This window comes from Equus caballus, chromosome 23 (genome assembly GCF_041296265.1).
Source record: "Equus caballus isolate H_3958 breed thoroughbred chromosome 23, TB-T2T, whole genome shotgun sequence".
Taxonomy (NCBI): domain Eukaryota; kingdom Metazoa; phylum Chordata; class Mammalia; order Perissodactyla; family Equidae; genus Equus; species Equus caballus.
This window is the reverse complement of record NC_091706.1, coordinates 67,798,638-67,819,569: the sequence shown is the minus strand read 5'-3', so window position 1 is coordinate 67,819,569 and position 20,932 is coordinate 67,798,638. Positions and strand designations below refer to the sequence as shown.

General features: G+C 50.4%; 1 protein-coding gene across 9 annotated transcripts in view; it reads left to right on the top strand.

Moving 5' to 3' along the window:
* The window catches only part of FAM120A (family with sequence similarity 120 member A), a 108,783-nt gene that overhangs the window by 77,328 nt on the left and 10,523 nt on the right, over positions 1-20,932 (top strand). For 5 of the 9 annotated variants that reach the window (XM_023627593.2, XM_070248152.1, XM_070248146.1 and 2 more), the window contains exons 11-15: positions 6,714-6,963; positions 12,372-12,486; positions 17,361-17,570; positions 19,453-19,636; positions 20,196-20,333. In XM_023627593.2, coding sequence (XP_023483361.1) covers positions 6,714-6,963; positions 12,372-12,486; positions 17,361-17,570; positions 19,453-19,636; positions 20,196-20,333 — 897 coding nt within the window. Of the gene's footprint in view, positions 1-6,713; positions 6,964-12,371; positions 12,487-17,360; positions 17,571-19,452; positions 19,637-20,195; positions 20,782-20,932 lie in introns of all 9 variants that reach the window. The other 4 variants (XM_070248144.1, XM_070248147.1, XM_070248149.1 and 1 more) reach the window with 2 other exon arrangements.

The window sequence follows — 20,932 nt, the reverse complement described above, 5'->3', positions numbered from 1 at the left end:
CAGCTCTCCACAGGGAAGGATTTCATCCTGAGAACCTGCCGTGAGTGTTGGGCCTGAATGCCCCCAGCCTGCTCAAACCTCCTGTGAGAAGTCGGTCTGTGCACTGTGAACCTCACATCTGAGTAACAGCGCGTGCACTGATGTGAGTCCCCAGGACCGGTCCTTCGGTTCCAGCTGACTCTGACACAGACTCTGAGGATGCCACTGGTTTACGTATCTGTGCCTGAAGCAGCTGCCAAGTGACTGCGCGTTTTAGCATTCCTCAGGAGAAGATGCTGTGGCTTCCTGACGCCCTGGATAGATGGGGAAATGATGATGAATGACTGTGGTGAAAGAGGCTGACCGGGAATGGTCTCGGGAGTTCTTGGCTGACGGGATTTGAAGGATGAGTCTGTGGGAATCTTGTTGGACCCACAGTTGCTCTTGGACCATACGTGGATGAGGTGGATCTGTGATTCTTTGCTGGAGATTCATAACCCACGTGCAAGCACACCGTGCGGTCCTGGGCCGGTTTGTCCTTCGTGTGCCCGCTGCCCTGCCGTCCACGTTGGAGTCTGGTCACCGGACTGTGCTGCGTGATTCGAGGCGAACTCCTACCCTGTAGGTGGTGCAGCCACTTCTGGACCTGAGGGTCTCGCTCCAGCACGGCTTCAGAACACGTGTGTGCAGATGCATGTTCCTGGTGAACTCACCGCGCCTCTTGAGTTTCCCCGGGTGGCTTGTTGTCAGAGACAAGTAGTCCAGGGCATAGTGAAGTCTACAGCGTTCTTTAAAGACATGGGACTCTCACTAGGTTTAAGATGTGTGTCCCTTGGGAAATCTAATCTCCTGGTTAAGGCTTAGGATAAAGTGTTCCTAATCCACCATGAATTCTCATGTGACTGACACAGTTTCATCTCTACAGTCATATGTTTCAAGTAGGATGTCTACAGTCAGGTGCTGAAAAACTTCCAGCCTTTCAAAGTCCCTTTGAATTCTGTGCTGGCGGTTTATTTTCTCTGTCTCTCTGTCCATCCCTAGGTTCTACTGTTTTACTTTTAGGGAATTCATCAGAATGCTGTTTATTATGGCAGAATGCTACTGAAGTCACTGTGGTGGAATTCCAAGTGCCACGGGGGGAGCAAGCTGAAGCCTGCAGGGAGGTGGGACTGGGGAGCTGTCTCTAGCTGTGGGGACGAAGGCTGGGCCTGGAGATGGGCGCTGGGGGCTGAGCTGGCCCTGGCCTGGAGGCCTTCGTGGGTAGAATCCAGATGGGTGACTGCTTCCCACAGGCGCTTGGCCCTGGAGGCGGCTCTGCCTTTTGCTGCCCCTTGGCCCTTCTCCCTGGAGCCCCCTCAGTGCCCAGGGTTCCCCTGGTAACCCCCGAAGGTGAAGAAGGGGGTCAGCTTCTGGAAAGACTGCAGGATAGGAGGTTGCCTCATCCGTGGCTGAAGAGTTAAAAATCTGGGAAGTAAAGCCCAGTGATTTGCACATTTTAAAATTATCGTCCACTTAACGAAACTGACCTCTGTTTTCTGTAACAAGTCTCTGGAGTACCTCAGAATTAAGTAAAATAAAGTAGATGAATGTAAATTATAGACACATGAGATGAATTTATGGAAATAGGAAGCAGCTTTATAGACTGCCAATACTATTTTTATAAAGGGTTTTCCCATATTGATTCTCTGCTTTTTTTAACTATCAAGAAAAGCCAAAAGGAACATTGATTTTTCCTGCTCCAGTTTGCTTTAGAAATTTTGTTTGTGCCAAATAATTGGTACTGCTAATTAAAAATAAACTTTAATCTGTTCACTGTGGGTTATATTATAAAACAGAGTACGTTAACACAACAGTATTAGTGGGCTGTTCAAATACTTGTGAAAACTGGTTGTCATGAACATTTCCCCGTGATTTGATGAAAGCTGTTCTAGTAATCTGAACTTCTTTATTCCACAAAGCTTTCCAGGAGTAGCGTGATTGAACTGCCTTTTCCTCTCAGAGCTCTGAGTAGCAGAACTCCAGAGACCGCCACGCAGGGGCGGTGCTGTGCTTGGGTTCGTGTTCATCACAGGTCTTTGAACTTCTGAGCTTCCAGTCGACCCAACTGGGGAACGTGAAGACTAGGAACCGCGTGTATCTACGTGTCTGTACTGCCGAGCTCTCCCATGTGCCCTCCTGAACACATGTGTTTCTGTGGACAGTGGGCTGCCCCAGCCTCAGAGATTGAAGGCTCAAGGAAGGATTTCAACCATTGAGGGCAGCGCTCACAGAGGCGCAGTGAGGATGGGAGGGCTGGCGGGACCCTGCTGCCTGCGCACAGCGCTCCCTGGAAGGTACCGGCAGTTTTCCTAAATTCAGGAGGAAGGAACAGCTGTCATTGCACCCATTTTTCTGTTTCTGCCCTGATATGAAGGACTGGAGTTCTGTTTTTATTTATTTGTGTGGTTTTGGGTTTTTTCCCCATAACCCCAGGAAAGCTCAGCAAGTAAAGCAATGGCACTTCTCTGAATACCCGCACATGCACGGACGCAGACCATAGGCCCAGTCAGGGGTGTCTGGGCAGCCATTCATCCCCATCTTCCTTCTCACCTATACCCGTGTTGCATGCTACTCTCTCGTCCGCAGCCCGAGGCGGGCACGCTTGCTGAGCACCAAGCTCCAGCCTGAGCTGGGAGACACGCTTTGTTGTGTGGTGCTCCAGGTGGCCACTGCCGGTCAGTTGGAATTGGCTTATACAATGAAACCTCCTCATTATTCCCAGTCTGGAATGGATCCCCAATCAGCGTTACACAGCTGGCTGGTTGTCGTGTGTTTAAATGGGATATTGGTAGAAGATGGTTAACGTCTGATGGAAAACACTGGGTTTTTACTGGCAGCTCAAGTGTGACAGTATTTTATGTCCTGAAGTTGTATTTTAAACAGGTGTTTTCGGTAAAGAAAGTGCCTTATAAATCTAGCCTCTGACACAGAAACCTGTGCCCTGGAGTTGCTTTGCCAGTGTAATGATTTGGCTTATTGTGAGTAAGGAAGACGGTTTGGTATTCAGTCTTTTGAAGTGGTCTCCCTCTTGAAAAGGTGCGTTTTCCAAAAGGCTGAGATAAATGTTTGTTGATGGTGATGTATGCAAGATTTCTTCATGGACGGCAGCTGGATTGGCTCGGCGCTGGGATTCTCCTGTTCTGTCTTAACCAGGCAGCATGAGCACGTCTCCCCAGGACGGCGCCATCAGAGAAGGCCGCGTACCACACCGCTCTGGTCTGAGTCCCGGATGTGTGTGCTCAGGGTGTTCTCCTAATCCACTTGTCCCAGACCCCCCGTCCCAGTAATCCGCAGATAACCAGTGTTTTCTGCAGAAATGATAAGAGCCCAGATTACTTGCTATTAGCTGGCTATTTTGCATCTGCCCTTTCCCATGAACTGAAGTTCGGGGACTGAGCCCCATTCCTGGGCAGCAGCCACCTGGGAAGAAGCCCAGAGCTAGAGGAAGAGGAGGTGCCGTGCGCGCCCCAGCTGCCCGTGCTCGGAGCTTGAAGCTCAGAGGCTGCTGCATGTGAACCCGAAAGTGGGCTGTGCCCTGGAATTCGTTACTCTGTAAAACACCAATCTTGAATTAGTGAATCTAACCTGAGGAGCCTCCATGACATCAGTTGATCTCACGTAGTTGTAACTGTGTAGCAGGGCGCCAGGTGCCTCTGCTCCTCCGCAGCAGAGAGCTATCTTCGTGACTGGTCCCAGGCTCAGACTCCCCCACCTCGCCTGGGCAGTGGGGTTCAGCCCCTGAGCCTGGGTGCCACGTGCCTTGCTGTGTCCTGGCCCTGCCTGGTACACAGTAGGGGCTCAGTGAATACTTGCTAGTGACTGCCCAAGGTTCCACGGCTGTGAAGTGGTGGTGTACACAGAAGATCTCCAGATGTCTGGGTGTTTAAAACCAGACACACGCATGTGAAAAACAAAGCACGTCGGGAGCAGGTGGCCATGTGTTGCTGCACATTATTTTACCAGATGAAGATGTATTTTCTGAGTTAGATTTGATCTGTTCTTGTCATGAGTAGTGCAGACAGGCAACAGAAATGCTTAGAGCAGTGAGCAGGAGTTAACACACCGAGCTGCTTCTCAGCTTGGTGTCCCGCCCTGTCCTGTGCTCCTGGTGGGCACTGACTACATGTCCCTGCTCTAGGATCCGGGCAGTCATTTGTCTGGGCGTGGGAGTTCTTAAGCATCAGGTTGGTCCTGGGGCGTACAGCATCAGGCCAGGTAAACTCAGGGCACACTTGGGGCCTTCTGAGCCCCACCTAGTGTATAGGGCACTCCAGGCCACCCTCGGGGGGAACAGACCCAGCACCCCGACCTCACTCACCTCTGATGTACCTGGGAGCATGAAGTTGTACAGTCTGAGCATTCTGAACTTAAGAATGGAAGTCCTCCACCCAGAGTTTATTTCTAGAATGAAGAGCCTTGATAAAATGAAATGATTGGTAAAGATTATAAAGGAGAGGTGAGGACAGAGCTGATGAAAAGGAAAGAAAAGGAGGAAGATGAAGATTGACTTAGCAAGAACACCTAGCATGAGAAAACTCACCGAGTCCTGACACTATAGTGGAAGTGTTTGAAGATGCACTGAACTCGTACTCTGTGTTCGTGTGTGTGTGTGGTGGGTATGCACATGTGTGTGTAGTGGATGGGTGCGTGTGTGCATGTTGGGGGCAAAAAATGAGAGAACCTAGATTAACTGGTTCTACTACCAAAGATAAAGTCTAATCAGTTCTTTTAAATAAATCTTTGCCACCAAAATGAAGATGTTTCATAGAAAAAATAGATTTTTGCCCTTTTGGGCATGAAAATGAACTTTGTGGAGTAACATAATCAAAATGTAGCAATTGGTTAATGACTCATTTTGTAGTCTCCCTTCCCCTGTTCTTCTGGGGCTGAGAGGGTGCCAGCCTCTGAGACTTTGGGGCAAGGCGGGGGTGGACGCTGCCTGAGGGAGGGAGGGCCCGTGGTGTGACGGCGCCTTCTGCGTGCGGCGCTGCGCGGAGCGGTGTGACTGCAGCCTGTGGCAGCTGGAGGGTGGACTGGATTGTGAGTCCAAGGACGGAGTCTGCTGGACCATGGGGACTTTGTGTGTTTCTGTTTGGCACCTAAAATTACTGATAAATACAAAGATGCATGTATTTATATGTACATGTATATCTCTGTTTTGACGTGGTAGACTTTAAACATTTTAAGTGTTTTAAATTTTCCTTGAACGTTTTAACACTGAGATACTCAAATGTAAATGAAAGGGATTTGCCAGTGACCAGGGTTGCTCTGCTGGAGAACTGACTTCGGCAGCACCCAGTTCCAGCAGCCTACTCCTGGGAGGCGGGTCCCGCGAGTGACTGGTCACGGTGCCCCCCATGCGCACGTCCCCTGATTTGTCTGGGGTGGGCTGCGCTTTTCCTCTTGCTGACACAGGGTGCGTGTCCAGGTATCTGACCCTGGACATTCTTCAGGACATTTGAAGAGATGACTGTCTTGCCTGACCCTGTTTAGAGTTGGATAGAGCTAGAGATGAGCCAGTTAATCACTTCGCTTTGTCAGGATTTGGGTTCTTCCCAGCCTCTCAGCTGCCGTAGGTGTTATTTTAGGGAAAATGAGCCGAGGCGGGGAATGGTTATTTGGATGGAGTTGCCGTGTCGAAGGTCACATCAGAATCATGGTGCTGTCCCAGCTGTGTGCCATGCGAAGGCCGTGCCTGGTCCAGGGGGCTCGCAGGGCTCTGCTTCAATTCTGCTGTTTATTGACCAAAGCGAGCTAATTGTTACTTAGGAGATGCACACCCACCTTTTCCTACCAATTGCCTGTCAATTGTGGGCTCAGTGCGGTTGGGGAAGACTTGTCACACTTGTGTGCCTTGTCTTCATTGCCTTCCCCCATTGTAGTTTTCCCTTAATTCATTTGGAAATTTTGTGGGAAAATGTGAATGTCTGTGTGTTTGATAGTGGTAAAACAACTGTAGATAAAAGGTCACTGTTTTGTATTGTATCAACTTAGAACTTCTTGCTTTTTTGAGGTGAAATGGGGAATTTTATGCTTTGTCTTCAATCTTGCTGAACAGAATTACGGTATGCTGATGTCACTGGGGACTTCAAAACACAGAATCTTGCTTCTGCTTGCTGTCTTACTAGGCTTTTGGGGTCTCGCCACATTGTAGTTTGTCCTTGTTAATCTTTAAAACAGAGTTTAACAGTTACGTTTGTTAAAGTAAGAAGTCCTCAAGGAAAGTGGCTACCAAATGCAAATTATTTCTCAAATCTAACTAGTAAAAGTATTTATCTGTGTAGAAAAAGATTAGCCATCTAAATTGGATTTTCCATGGATTTCCACGATAATCACATGCTTCTATGAATTATACCAGTTGATATCACTAAGACTATTAACGGGTTTAAAATATTACAGCAAATTTTGTGTAGCATCCTTGACTTATGCATACTCGTTATGTGGGGAATCCAGTCATGATTTGATTGAGACCTGTGTTGGTGGCCTGACTAGAAATCTGAAGGAGCCACTGAAGTGCGCAGAGTCGAGAGCACAGTGTTCAGACGGGAGGATCGGTGCCCGGTGGCTTGCTCTCAAGGAGGCATTGCTACATGAGAGTGGCCTCTCGAGACTGTAGTTCCTAGAGCGTTTATTGTGTTGGGCTTCACGCCGTGGGATGGGCACAAATGGCGCTCCTCTGCTCTCTCTTCCTGTAGTCTCACCGGTGATCATTAAGGAGTGGGCAGCCTACAAAGGGAAGTCTCCTCAGACCCCGGAGCTGGTGGAAGCCCTCGCCTTCAGGGAGTGGACCTGCCCCAACCTGAAGAGGCTGTGGCTGGGGAAGGCCGTGGAGGACAAGAACCGCAGGATGCGGGCCTTCCTGGCCTGCATGAGGTCGGACACACCCGCCATGCTCAACCCGGCCAGTGTGCCCACCCATCTCACGGTGCTGTGCTGCGTCCTACGGTAGGTGTGCCTCTCGGAGACGCGTCTGTGTGACATCAGTGGGGGCTGTTCCGGATGAGGCATGCTGTCTTCGTCTCATGTTTACACCTGCTGTAGAAACGCAGGCCGTGTGAATGCCAGGTGGGTTTGAATTGATGCCATATGATGTGGTAACAGAGTAGGTATATTTGTGAATGTGTGTTTCATTTAAGTATCATAATGATTTTAAACAGTTTATCCTTTAAATTTTAAAGGTTTTGAAGGCTCTCTGGGGGCTATATCATACAATATATGGAATTGTTCTATGGAAGAACGTACTTTTCTTCCCCTCATTTATCTGATCACACGTCCACAGTATGGACTTGTGGCGGCTGTTTGATTTCTGTGGTTATAACCTGATGTGTCCTTGTTTGTTTGGTTGTTCACATTATCCCAGCTCGGGCCTTGGGAGCTTGTTCAGTGGGCTCCTGTGTCCTTTGTCCCCGCAGTGTGTCCTTTCTTTCTGGCACCATCAGAGGCCCAGGTTCATCCTGTGCTTCCCTGCCCTGCGCAGAACCCGTTATGTCTGAGGGGCCGGCTCCTCTCCTTGGAGAGAGGGATTGAAAACCCAGCTCTGGGCCCTGTGTGCTTCCAGGCCTTCTTGGCCAAGGGGCCCTGCGTGCCTGTCAGACACTGTTGGCATTTGGGAGATAAATTGAGTTGACATGCATACCTGAATCAGGTTCATTAGTTTCTTCAGGGTTTTTTTTTAACCAGTTTCAAACTTAGGAAAAATTTGCAAGTACAATACAAGGAGCTCTTTTCCCCCCAGATAAGTGAGTGTGATTTTCAAACAAACAAGAACACTTCCCTGTAGAACCACAGTATAGCCATGTGAGCATCACCACCATCAGGTCCCTGTTTCTTTTCTTTTCTTTTTTTTTTTTTGAGGAAGACTAACCCTGAGCTAATATCTGCTACCAATCCTCCTCATTTTTGCTGAGGAAGTCTGGCCCTGAGCTAACATCCGTGCCCATCTTCCTCTACTTTATACGCGGGATGCCTACCACAGCATGGCTTGACAAGTGGTGCCATGTCCACACCCGGGATCCGAACTGGTGAACCCTGGGCCACTGAAGTGGAATGTGCGAACTTAACTGCTGTGCCACTGGGCCGGCCCCCCCTGTTTTTGTCTTAACTTCAGGGTCCAGTTCAGACCTTCTCTTGGCCTTCAGAGGTGAAGTCTGGGGGTCCTTCAGCAGGCATGGCGGAGGGCACAGCTGCCCTCTGCTCCTCGTGGTCTCGTCTCGGCCGTGGGTCTGTACTCCGGCCACGTGGCCGAGGGGCTGTCTGCAGGCTTCTCCAGCGGGGCTGCTCTGTCCCCTTATAACTGATACAAGCTTCGTGGGAGGCACTTTGAGAGGGTGTAAACACTGCTGTCCTCAGAGTTCAGCGCATTTATGTTACGTGGACTTGCGGCTGTCTTCTTCAGTGGCTTGCAGTCCACTGCTGCCCTCACTTGATCTGGTGCTCGATTGTCAGCTCTGGGCTTCTGTGTCCTTCTGATGTGTCTCGTCATTCTGTGAGCACTTGCTCGCTTCCCTGCAGAGATGTCTGGCCTCACCAGAGATGCCCTTTCTCCCGCAGCCGTGGTTCCTGGTGGTGGGGCAGTCAGACACCAGGCTCTTCATAGCCGCTCGCTGCCCCTGGGCCCGTGCAGTGTGTCTGAGGGTACACAGATGCCTGTGTGCTCGACGACTTCTGGTGCCTCCAGCCTGCCCATCCTAGCTCTCCCTCTGCTGAAGACAGAGCCTGGGGCCCAGCTGCCCCCGGGCTCTCACTGCCTCTCACTGCCCCAGACCCAGCTGTTGCAGCCCCTGGGCTGGACCCCCTCTTCGGGCCCCTCACCCCCCTTGGGTCTTGCCTGCTCAACTCTGGACGAAGACAGAGCTCTAGTGGGGTGTGTGTTTCCTGCAGTTTCTTAAACTCATAACAGACTTTAAGGCCAGTGACTTATTTAGGAACCTTTCCTTAATTAAATGAGGTCGACTAAGTGAGCACAGTGTGGCAGTTTCTCATCTTTAGCTCCAGTGAGGATTAACTAGTGGGAAAGACAATTTCTTTTTTTTTGGTTTTAGAATCTTATGTTTCCTCTAATGCAAAATTCATTTACAGGCCCGGTTTTATCAATAAAAATCTTATATTAGCCAAAAATTTAAGATTAAGACTTTGGGTGCTCTGAGATCCAATTAGCAGTAATAAATTTGGCTACTTTGTTTTTCTTTCTCTCAAGTTTAAAATGATGTGTGGCTTTGAATCTAGTGGGGCAGCTGACTGTCCTCCTTGAACCTGACCCACAGCTTCCGCCAAGCCTGAATGAAGACGTGGTGCTGCCCTGAGGCTCGTGTAGCTGCCCTCGGACGAGGTGGCCCTGCATTAGTGTGGGAGGAGCCACTGTTGTGTTGGTGGGAGCGAGGCACTGAAGTCGTTTCATTCTCCCTGAGACGGTGGTACCTTCACGTCTTATCTGTCTGTGCTCTTGCGTCGTGGGGCGCTGCACGCCCGAGGTGCACAGACGGGGCTGCTAGGTGGCCCTGCTGTCCTCTTCGCTTGCCTCAGTCCTCGCGCCCCTTCCTCAGCCATTACTCCAGAAACAGCTCTGCCTGTTTTAGGTCCCTTCGTAAAGTCTTCCCAGATTTTACAATTGTCCTGGTCCTCGTTTTTAAGACAATCTTTATTGATTTTTTCTGGTGGTTTATAAAAAAACGTACTTATTTTAGAGCTTGAAAGATTAGTAAATATGACCAGCAGTCTCAGGAACTGGGAAGGGTTCGTGTTGGAGTGAGCCTTGGCCTTTGCTTGTCTCTGTGGTGTCGAGCAGCTGTGGGGAGCACAGTGCAGGCCCCCGGTGTGCAGGTGGAGGCCAGATGACGTGGTTGGTCGTGACGAGACTGTCGTGTGTGCAGGGTGGGCGCATGGGGCCAGGGAGCTTCTCACTTGGAGACACGCAGCTTCAGATCCTGAGAGGAGCTCGCTGGGGAGATGAGGCAGAGCAGCTGTGGGGACGAGTCCAAGGATCTGGGGCCGGGACACAGGCTGGTCCACTTGCTTCCATTGAGAGAATCCGTTCTGCCTGCTGCATTTTGGGCCATGGGACAAGCAGGTGAAGGAAGACAGCCTGCGCGGCCTCTGTTTGATTGATGGGCATCACCTACTAAGAATGTGGGGACGGGCTGAATAGGAGGTTTGTAGTTTCAGGGTCAAGAGTGGAGGGCACGGCAGGGGCCTGGCAAGGTCGAGCAGGGAGTTGGTGCCTGCCTCTGAGGGCCTACCGAGGGTGACTGGGGCGGGGCTGGCAGCCCAGTGGTCTTTTCTGGAGAAGTTGCAACCTGTGATGGGAGAGGGTCTGCTGAGGTCAAGTGGCCCTGCTGGAGGTCAAGTGCGTGACCCTGGGCCTTGATGGCTCGGGCAGGGCAGGGTCAACCATCTCAAGGCCAGGCTGTCATCCACAAAGACTTCTCCCTTTCTTTAATCTTTTTTGGTTTTTTTGCATAATTTCAAACTTGAAGAAATTGTAAGGTTAGTACAAAGAGTTGGTGACTGTTCCTCATCACCCAGGTTCCCCACACGTTAACGGTTTTTTGGGGTTTTTTTTTTGGGTGAGGAAGATTGACCCTCTGCTAACATCTGTTGCCAATCTTGCTTTTTTTTTTCCTCTCCAAAGCCCCCGTACCTAGTCGTATATCCTAGTTGCAAGTCCTTCTAGTTCTTCTATGTGGGATGCTGCCACAGCATGGCTTGGTGAACAGTGTGTAGGTTGGCGTCCAGGATCTGAACCAGCAAAACCCTGGGCCGCTGAAGCAGAGCGTGTGAACTTAGCCACTTGGCCACGGGGCTGGCCCGACATGTGAACATTCTACATGCGGCGTTCTCCTCTTCTCTCCACGGGTCTGTGTGTTTGTTCTCAGTCCCTTGACCCGAGGTTGTGGTGCAATGCCCTTTGCCCTTGAGCTCTTCAGTGTGTGTCTCTTGGAAAACAAGGATGTTATCAAAATCAGAAAGATGATGCTGATGCACCTCACCTACAGGTCTCACTCGCATTCTGCCGGTTGTCCCAGTACTGTCTTTTATTTGCAACAGAGTCTTGGCTTGTGCTGTGTTCAGCTGATGTGTCCCCTCAGCCCGGCTCCCTGTCTCCCTTCAGCTGGACGTCTGTAGAGGGAGCACTGTCTGCTGCAGACCAGGGCTCTGCCGATAGTCCCTTGTGAACGGACGGCTGCGGCCGCCCCAGGACATCGTGGTCAGCCCCTGGGTGCAGTTTGTCAGCCTCTGCATAGACTCTGTCTCAGTCTAGATTTGTCCATGTTCCTTCACGGTTGGAGTCCGTTTCTGTGTTTGTGGCAGGCACACCCAGCGGGGAGGTAGCGGTCTCCTTGAGGTTTCTCTCATGAACTCAGAACCCACACATTACTTAGTGCCCAGTATGACCTTACAACAGCAGTCAGGAGGGCAGGGGAAGACGCAGCCACGTCTCCAGAACCCGCACCGTGGAGACCGCAAGGGGCCAGATCTGAGTGGAGGTTCCAAGGAGGGTGGAGCCTTCCCGGGGTGAGGCCGGGAAAGACAGACGAGGCCCTTATCCCAGAGCTCACATTCTCCTGACGAGACAGACTGTGTGCCCAGCTTCCCTGCTTCTGAAGGGCAGTGAGAGGAGGAGCGATACGGGAGACCACAGACACCCTCACACCTCTGTGCTAGGAAACTTGAGGCCTGGGGAGAAGGCATGGGAAAGGCTGTCTGGAGAAGACTGAGCAACGTGGAAGAGATTGAAAACAGTCAGTGCTCAGAGGGGAGCAGCGTGCACAGAGGAGCTGGGCACAGGGAGCGTCAGCTGCCCTCACCTTGCTCCTGACTGCCGTGCCCTCGGGGTGGGCTAGCAAGGGAGCTGCGTTTTATGGTATTTCACCGTTGTGTTTATGTATGCACCTCTCTTTGTGTACACACTCCCTGCTCTCTCTGCCTCCAGAAAGGCTCTGCCAGGACTCACAGGGAGAAGGAGGGAGAAGGTAACTGCTAAAATGTAAATAGAAAGCCAGCTGGAGAAATAGCAGGTACTCTAACTGAGTACTAGAGTCTCTGCTGCCAGGAAAACCAGGAAAGGTCTTGAGAAGACCAGGCGTCCCCAGGATGGTCTTTTTTCCAAGTCACGGTTTGTAAAGGAGTGCCTGGCCTGGGCTGGTGGAGGGCTAGCGCTTCACGGGTTTGTAGGATGAAGAAGCCATGTCATTTGTAGTTGCATCCTCCAGGGAAAATAGGAAAGCTGGGTAAGAAATCCATGCAGGCCCCTCAGCTTGTGTCACCTGAGTCTCCCTAGAACCTGAACGCCAGGTTGTGTGTGTGACTGCTGACCGCTCATCCTGACCCCAGACCCTCTCTCTTCCCCGCTGTAGGTACATGGTGCAGTGGCCCGGAGCACGGATACTGCGTCGCCAGGAGCTGGATGCCTTCCTGGCCCAGGCATTGTCCCCCAAACTCTACGAGCCTGATCAGCTGCAGGAGCTCAAAGTAAGGGTCAGCCTCAGTCCTTGGCGTGGGGGTCCGGGAGACACAGCTGGCCGCACTGGGCAGCACGCTGCTGGTGTGAGCTTGGGAGCCTTCCCGCTCGTGGAAATGGTCGAGTCTGCTCTTGTCCGATAAGGACTTTCCCTTGTTTACCTGTGGGTGTTCATTCTTGTTTTCACATCAGGAGGTAAATTGGCTTTTATTTCAGGTGGGATCCCAGACCCCGGGAGGGCTTGGTCTCAAAGATTTCCTAACATCTGGCCAGGATTCTTTTCCTTATTTCGTCCTGTTGTTCCTAATTGCCACACTCGTTTTCTCTGAAAAGGAGTCTTTGCCCTCCTGGTGTTGTAAGTCCCTTTAGAAACCACTTGAGGACGACGTGCACCTCCTCCGGTCCTCGTCGCATTTACATCGTGTCCTCTGACTCCTGTCCACTAGCTCCCTGTGTTCTTCCATGGTTTTGACAAGTTAATTTCTCCACGTTTCACCTGATTTCTGGTGTGCTCGTCTGCTCACTGCACGTGGATCAGTCACTGTGTTCGCATGGCTGTACTTGCTTTCTAATTTCTACACTAAATTTTAGAAAGTTTAAGACTTTTCAGAGGTAGCTAAATTAGTGGATCTGCCTTTTCTTTTTAATGTACAGGGTTTTGGTTTTTTCTTTGCCATTGGTTATTTATTTGTTTATTTTTTTACAAAATTTAATTTGTAATCCAGTAATCTCTTTTGACAAAATCGCCTTCACTTTTAGATCTTTTTGCCCTTCCTGACAAAGGCGTGCTTTCCCTGCAGAGGAGTTTCAGGCTCACTTTACAGATTTTCAGTATTCTACAGTTGGGGCTCAATAAATTTCTGGTTTCCGCCAAATTATCGAGTTAAATTCAGTAATTTAGTGTTGAGTGACCCTCAACTGTGCAGAGCCCATGTCATTTGTGGTCACCTTAGGCTTTTGATGACTTTGAAACAAGCTAAATAAGACAACAAAACTTAGGAGAATTCACCTCAAATTGTATTCTTTACTTTGTAGATTAAGCTTTTCTGTTTGTTAGATGGAAATTATTGTTACTTTTAATGGTTTTGAATCTAAGTTTCCGTTGTGGAATGTTTGGCTGGGGTCCCTGGGCGAGGCCCCCCTCCCCTGTCCTGGGCTGGTGGTGCCATCACCGCCTCGTCCCCACATGTGCTCAGGGGTGTTGGAAGTACTGTTGCTGCAGTGTGGTGCCACCCCTCTACCTCTGCTTCCTGTTTCTCTTATTTAGATTATTACATCAGTATTGACATCCCAGTTCTGAAAATCAGACCGCCAGGTATCAGGTATGCCCACCAAGCCTGTTCACCATCAAGTTGCTTTACTCAGAGTTCATCTTCTCTCCCATATCCTTTTCATTTTTGGATCAGCACAGAGGATATAACTTTGAAAGACAGTCCCACTGTAAGCTTTCATTTTGGTTCTTTTGAGGTCTTAGCGCTTTCATGGTTTCCCCTGATCCGTATCTACAGCAGGCGTTCCCAGAGCCGTGTTTAGAAAGGCCCGTGTCATGTGCAGTGACTTCAGGCTCGCCACGTGCCTCTGGCTCTTGCTGGTCTGAGGGTCTGCGTTCCCTTCACCAAGGACAGCCTGCACCCTCAGGGCTCCATTCACGAGCAGCATAGATCCCGAAAGAGCTGGAAGGGAACACAACAGCATTCGTTCGGGGGAAAGGTAGTTGTTTTTTTTAAGATGAAAGATCCTCTCAGCTATCAGATTGAGAATCATCAATTAAATGCTATACAAATCCCTGTGCAGAGCTGAGGGTCCCAAAATTCAGTGATAGAAAAGTGAATTTTAAAATTGCGTTTTCATTTAACCATAAAGTTGTTTTGCTATATCAAAAGCAATGACGGAGCTTTTCTGTGAGCTACCATCTCACTGTTGAGGATATAGTCAACTCTTGATTTCTGCTGCTGTTCCGGGGCCGGGACCCAGGGCCTGGATTGCCCAGACAGTTTTTCTTCTCCCATTTTTGTCCCCTATGTGCTTTGAGAATAACGTAGAGAAGAGAAAGAAAAGACCCAATTCTGACAGCGTGGCCTCTTGTTGGCTTTTCTGATGGGAGGTGTGGTGGGAAAAGATGTTGAAACCGTTAGCTAAAGTGACTTGTAAGGTTTGTCTCAACTGCCTGCCGTGGCCATGAATGTTCAGTGTCCAGCGTGGCTCCAGGACCCTGACGGTGGCTGATGGCCCTCACTTTTCCCTGGTGTATTTCTGAGGCACTGCTGCTGAGTCCTGCGTGAATGTCAGTGCTGACTGGGTGTGGAGGAGGGCGTGCCTCTGCACAGACTGACCTCCGTCTAGTTTCTTTCTCTCTTGCTTGTGACGTCGCTGTACCTGCCTTAGATTCTCTTAACAGTTTCACGTGCCAGGTGCACAGTATGAAAGATTGAAAATGGACAGCTTTAAAGACAGTTTTGGGGCGTGCAGCATGTCTGTGAAACCTGAAGGGGTTATGTTGCAAATCGGGAAATAGGACAGATTAAAGTAGGATTCTGTTAGGAGTTGGACAAAGTCACTTCCCTGGGATTTGCTTCTTGAGCTAATTGGCCTGAGATTAAATTCCATATTCCTGTTTCCTAAAAAGTCAGAAAGTGTTGTCACTGTTTTCTCTAGTTGAGGAACTTTGGATAATGTTGAATATTTTATCTTACTTGGTATAAGAGAATGAGGTTGGAATGTGAATAATGCAGCCAGTTCTATCATCAAGTTCAGGTTCTGGCGCTGCCAGTGACCGGTTTTGTGGCCTTAAGGTCTCTGTGGCTTGGTTTCTCCATGTATCAGACGGAGTACTAAGAGCAACTCCTGTGTATGCGGTGGCTGAGATGTAACGGAGATGATCCATGTGAAAATCCAGAGTGGCATCTGATATATATTTATTGTCACCCATAAATATTAGGTAGTATTATTTTTATAATTAACATTTAGGGAAAGAATATAAATATGTCAACTAACAGCGAGGCCCTTTAACATAAATATACGTGTGTGGATGAGGTAGACATCAGCCCGCCAGGAGCCCTCGTTTTCATGGTCGTGCTTCTGTGCTCCACACACCTGCTGTCGTTGCCTAACCTTAGCGCTCACATGGCCGTCTGCCGGAGTGCTTTTGAGCAGGATTAGTCAAGTCAGGGTTTGGATGTGGATGCGACCAATACCAGCAGGGACCAAGAAATGGCAGCAGCTTCGAGCTTCCCCAGAAGGGCGCTGCTGACACCTGTGATGTGTTCGGGTGGCAGAGCAGATATCTGCAGAGCAGCTTAAGCACCGCCATTACCGTACCCCCCCCCCCCCCCCCCGCCTTGGCCAGGTCCTCCCGCCTCTGGCCCCGGAGGCTGAGGGCTGGCAGGAGAGAGCGACTGGAGGCTGGTGGCCGTCGTCCTCGCGGAGGGGCTGAGGCCACGTGTCTACACGGGCAGCCTGAGCTCAGGCTGGCGTCGCTGCGGTGCCACTCCCGCAGCATCAGCATTCCAGGAGGAGACGTTCCCTCCTTCTGCCTTGAGACTCAGAGGAGAAGGGCTTCCACGTCTGTGCAGCACGGGCGGTGGGGCCTGCAGGGATCAGTCAGTCGGGCGAATGTTTCCTGTTTCCACCCTCTCTTTTCCTCTTTCTGCTCATAGATGTAAAATGCATCCAATTCCGTCACCCCCAGCCCCACCTGCCCTTACCTGAACATGTTTAGCTCCTCTCTCAACACTGTGGAGAAGCAGGAATCTGCGGGGTGGGCTGGGAGGGGTGGACAGACTTCTAGGTTGGGGAAGTTCTGAACTGCACTGACTTAAAAATAACAAAAGAGGTTGGAAAACACAGTGTTAGCTGATAATGGGGGAATGTTGACACTCACAGCACAAAACAGCAGATAATCGTGAACTCATTATTATTGGCATTGGAATGATCTTTTTTCTCTTTAATGAAAAGCCAGTTTACCTGCACAGTTATGCACTGCTTAGGTTGGTACCCCATGCAGACTGCATTCTTGAGACGCCATCACCTTAGGAAATAAGTGTGCAGGGTGGGAAGACAGCTAAGACCCAGTCCCGGACGATCCACAGCGAGGCCCTTCACAGACAGATAATCAAGAGTTGACTGCATCTGTCAGTGTGTATCTCGTCCTGCGCATCGGGTGTAGAAGAGTGGGCTGCGTGTACGAAGGAAGGCAGGCAGGCCCAGCACTGCTGACCGGGCAAGAGGAACGAGGTTCCGATAGTCTGTATGGTCCAGATACAATGTTTTTGTTGTTGTGTTCTTTCATTTATAAGCTATCCATTTCTCCTAAAGCATTTTGACAGTCTCATTAATAAGTTGCTATATAAACATTAACACATAAGATAATGTGGACGTAAAGTACAAGCTTTAGAGTGAAGTTATACCAAGTAATGTTTTAAGACAACTACTCGGAAAATGTAGAATCTTAATAGATTGTTCCTTTTACATCCTTTCTGTTAATCTGTTCCCAGTGTATAGAATCTGAAGTGTAAAATTTTATTTCACAAATGAATTGTGGGGTTGTTAACTGTTAGGGAGACCATTAATAATTTGTTACTTTGTCACGTGTCCACCTTAAATACAGTATTCCTTTACAGTTGTATAATGCTTTACAAATTCCAAATTGAAATATTTCATTATGTTTATAAAACAGTCTCTTAAATTTAAACTTGTTAAATAACATAGAAAGTGTTTCTGTTCAGACAGGCCAGTGCTAGGTCCCTGTGAGGTAATGATGGGTGTGTTGAGGGGGCGATGGTTGGGGGGTGTCCTTGTTAACCCTGGAGAGTTGTAGTCAGATGTTGCAAAGAATCGGATCCTGTAGTGTTCTTACTGCATAGAAATCACTCTTTTCCGTTTTAAGATTGAGAACCTCGACCCCCGAGGCATTCAGCTGTCGGCTCTCTTCATGAGTGGTGTGGACATGGCCCTGTTTGCCAACGACGCTTGTGGCCAGCCAGTGCCCTGGGAACACTGCTGTCCTTGGATGTATTTTGATGGGAAGCTCTTTCAGTCTAAACTGCTCAAAGCAAGCCGGGAAAAGACCCCACTCATCGACCTCTGTGATGGTCAGGTCAGTTGTGGGAACACAAGCTGTGGCGGGCGGGGAGGGGCAGGTGGCCGCCTCCAGCTGGAATGAAGGCATGCTCACTGGCTGACCTGTCGTCTTTCGTGCGGGGTTGGTAATGAGCCTGCGTGACAGGGATTCTGATTCAGGCTGGGCCCAGCACAGCGTTTGAGTGTCAGCTTGTTGCCAACGTGAGCCCAGGTGCACGGGTATTGTACACTTGATTCTCATTGTTCACAGTACTCATATTCTGTAAACTCGCCTTGGATGCTGAATTACCAAATCCTGAACCGCTGCTCCCAGGGAGAATGCGGGGTCACGTTCCTGTGGGCCTCTGGTTGCAGCATCTTCCTCCACCACTCGGGACATAACTTTGTTTTAAGTGTGTTTCTGTTTAAAGACGTCTTTATATGTATGTGAATGCACTGACACTGACCTCAGGGCCGGTGGCCTTGACTCTGACTCAGCCTGAACGAGCTCGTCTCCCTAGGGCATGGTGCAGCCTGGCCTTGGGAACACCAACCAGTACTCGGCGGTGCGTTTGGGGCTGCTTCCAACAGCACAGCCACCCACGGGAACAGAAGCCTGCACCACCTAGACAGAGAGCAGGACACCTGTTCACAGTGTAGCAGCTGAAGCGAGAAGGCGGAGGTTGCCTTCTCCCCGGCAGCTCAGCGTCCCCCGTCACATGTCTGTGAATGACCACGAGATGCTGCCGGTGTTGATGTGGGTTACAAACAGGTTTTAGCGAGTAGGCGAATTTGCATATTGGGACTCATGAATAACGAGGATCAAGTGTACTTTTGTGTGTCTGTGTGTGAGGAAGACTGGCCCTGAGCTAACATCCGTGTCCATCTTCCTCTATTATATGTGGGATGCCTGCCACAGCGTGGCTCAATGAGCGGCGCCATGTCTGCACCCAGGATCCGAATCCACAAACCCTGGGCTGCTGACATGGAGTGCACAAACTTAACCACTACACCATGGAGCTGGCCCCTTTGAGTGTGCTTTTTAAAATCCTAATTTAAAAATAAAGTGAAGGAGATTGTCTTAAAGAGGCTCACGGTGCTCCAGGCTTTTAACCCTTAGGCTACAGAGCACACGCTGTCCCCGTGCCACCGTGGCTCTCAGTTGAGCTCCGTCTGAGGACAGATGGACGCGGGAGCAGATTGTTAGAGTCTCTGGTTAAAGGTTGGTTGTTGGTCTGTGTATTTGTGTGCATATTAACAAAGTCTCCACAGTTGAATGTTTTAGATGTTTTTCACAGTGGTGTTTGACACACATGAGTTGTGCTGTCCACAGTTGTACAGCTACGTTGTTCCATGCTGTGACTGACGTGAAGCCACCAAACAGTCCCCTCACACGCAGCCTCGCAGACGGGGCTCCGGGCTTCCCGTCAGCAGCGCCTGTCCCTTGGCTCGGTTCCCTCTCTGTACGATGCAGTCGCTGCTGACCTAATGCTCAGTGATAGGAAAGTCGGCTCTCAGGGTGAGCTGGGCCTTGTCTGCCCTCCCTGCGCGCACTAGCGGAAGGGAGGCTGCCGGTGTCATCTGTCCAGGCAGAAGTATTGGTGTCGAGAACCAAATTGTTTCAGTTAATAACTTTTATAGAATGGTTCTCACCGAAGATAGGCTGGGAAAGTCAGAATTTAAGTTCATGTTTGTTGATGAGAATAAGAGGTGTCTGTTAATTTTTTTGCATTTTTGGTTTTTTTGGTCATGTTTGCATTCTGCGAACCAGTGTTGCTGAGCAGATTGTGACTATTACTTATGGGTAAAGAAGTTGACACGGCCCAAAGCAGTTTGTGTATCTTGTTTCTCTTCTATTCGTTCGAATTCAATGGAAACCTTGTGAATCAAGTTCTCACCTGCCGGTCCTTGACTTGCAGGCCGAGCAAGCTGCCAAGGTAGAGAAGATGCGGCAGAGCATCCTGGAAGGGCTGAGCTTCTCCCGGCAGAGCCACCCCCTCCCCTTCCCACCACCTGCGGCGCTGCCCTTCTACCCCGCCTCCGTGTACCCGCGGCACTTGGGGCCCGTCCCCCCAGCTCCAGGCCGAGGGCGGGGCTTTGCAGGTGAGTGTGTCCCCCACTCCCTAGGGTAGGGGCACGCACGCAGTGGGTAGCCTTCTCGTGGGGCTGGCCTGCTGTGTTGAGCTCTTGTAATGGATTGTCAGCTTAGTGCTGAGGTCTGCAGCAGCAGCCCTCCACATTAGAAAGGAGCAGACTTGCTCCTGGAAGAGAGAGTGGGAGAGGGAGAGGGAGCTACAGAGACTTGTGGAGATGAGATTTGAAAATCGCTCCCTATAGCTGACAGCTCTCCTCACGTGGTGATTTAAGCCTCTCTCACGTGTGAAGTCAGAGGAACCCTCCTCCACTGAGGCCACCTCCCGGGCCAGTGGCAGGGCCCATGTGCAGGTGCCCGGTTGCAGAAGGCTCCCCCAAGAGCGAGCGAGGTGACATGTCGCTCTTGTTCTGCTGGTGATGCGAGGGGCCACGAAACCCCTCCCTGGCAGACAGTGTAAAAACAACTGAAAGAGACGGGGGTGTCTGCTGCCCAAAAGCCCAGCGGTGGCTCTCCCCTGAACCTGGTTCCTCATGCCTTCTCCCGTCTCTCTCCACCCGGGTCCCACAGGAGTCTGTGGCTTTGGAGGCCCCTATGGGGAAACTGTAGCGACAGGCGCTTACCGTGCCTTCCGCGTGGCGACGGCGGCAGGACACTGCGGAGCCTTCTCAGGCAGTGACAGCAGCAGGACTAGCAAGTCGCAGGGCGGTAATTATGCCTCGCCTCCTCCTAGAGCTTTGCCCCCAGCAGCCCTCCCGCCGGCTGGCTCTCTGCCTCCGCTCCTGTCCTGACTGCGGCACCATATCCTTTCCGCGGGCCCCGCCCTGGCATCCTTGCCGTCCTCTCCCAGCCCCTGTCTGTCCTGCTCTCCGCGGCAGCTGTGGCCCGTCTCTGCCTTCCCACGGGGCTGGCACGTGTCCACACACAGCCCTTTTGTGTGCCCGGCCCCTGACCGTTGCCTCCTGTGAGAGCTCGGGCTGCCTGGTAACACCCAGTGTAGTGTTTTTCCAACTGTGTTTCCTAACAGCCTCCTCTTGGTAAAGAGGATTATGCTTGTATAGAAGACTCTAAGGCCGCAATAGAATTCCTGGCATTAAAAGTTTATCGTGGTTTGTTTCATAGAAACATTTTTAAAGGAAGATGTAATATCAGATATGTAAGTAAGTTAGTTTTAAATTTCCATTGCTTCTCTTCTCATTTGTGTTAGGCTTGCAAGGGAGGAAAAAAAAAGCCTTAACCTTTAGTTTTGAAGTAATGTTTTACTGGAATTAGAAGCCTGTGACTTGCGGCTTTGTCACGATCCTGCA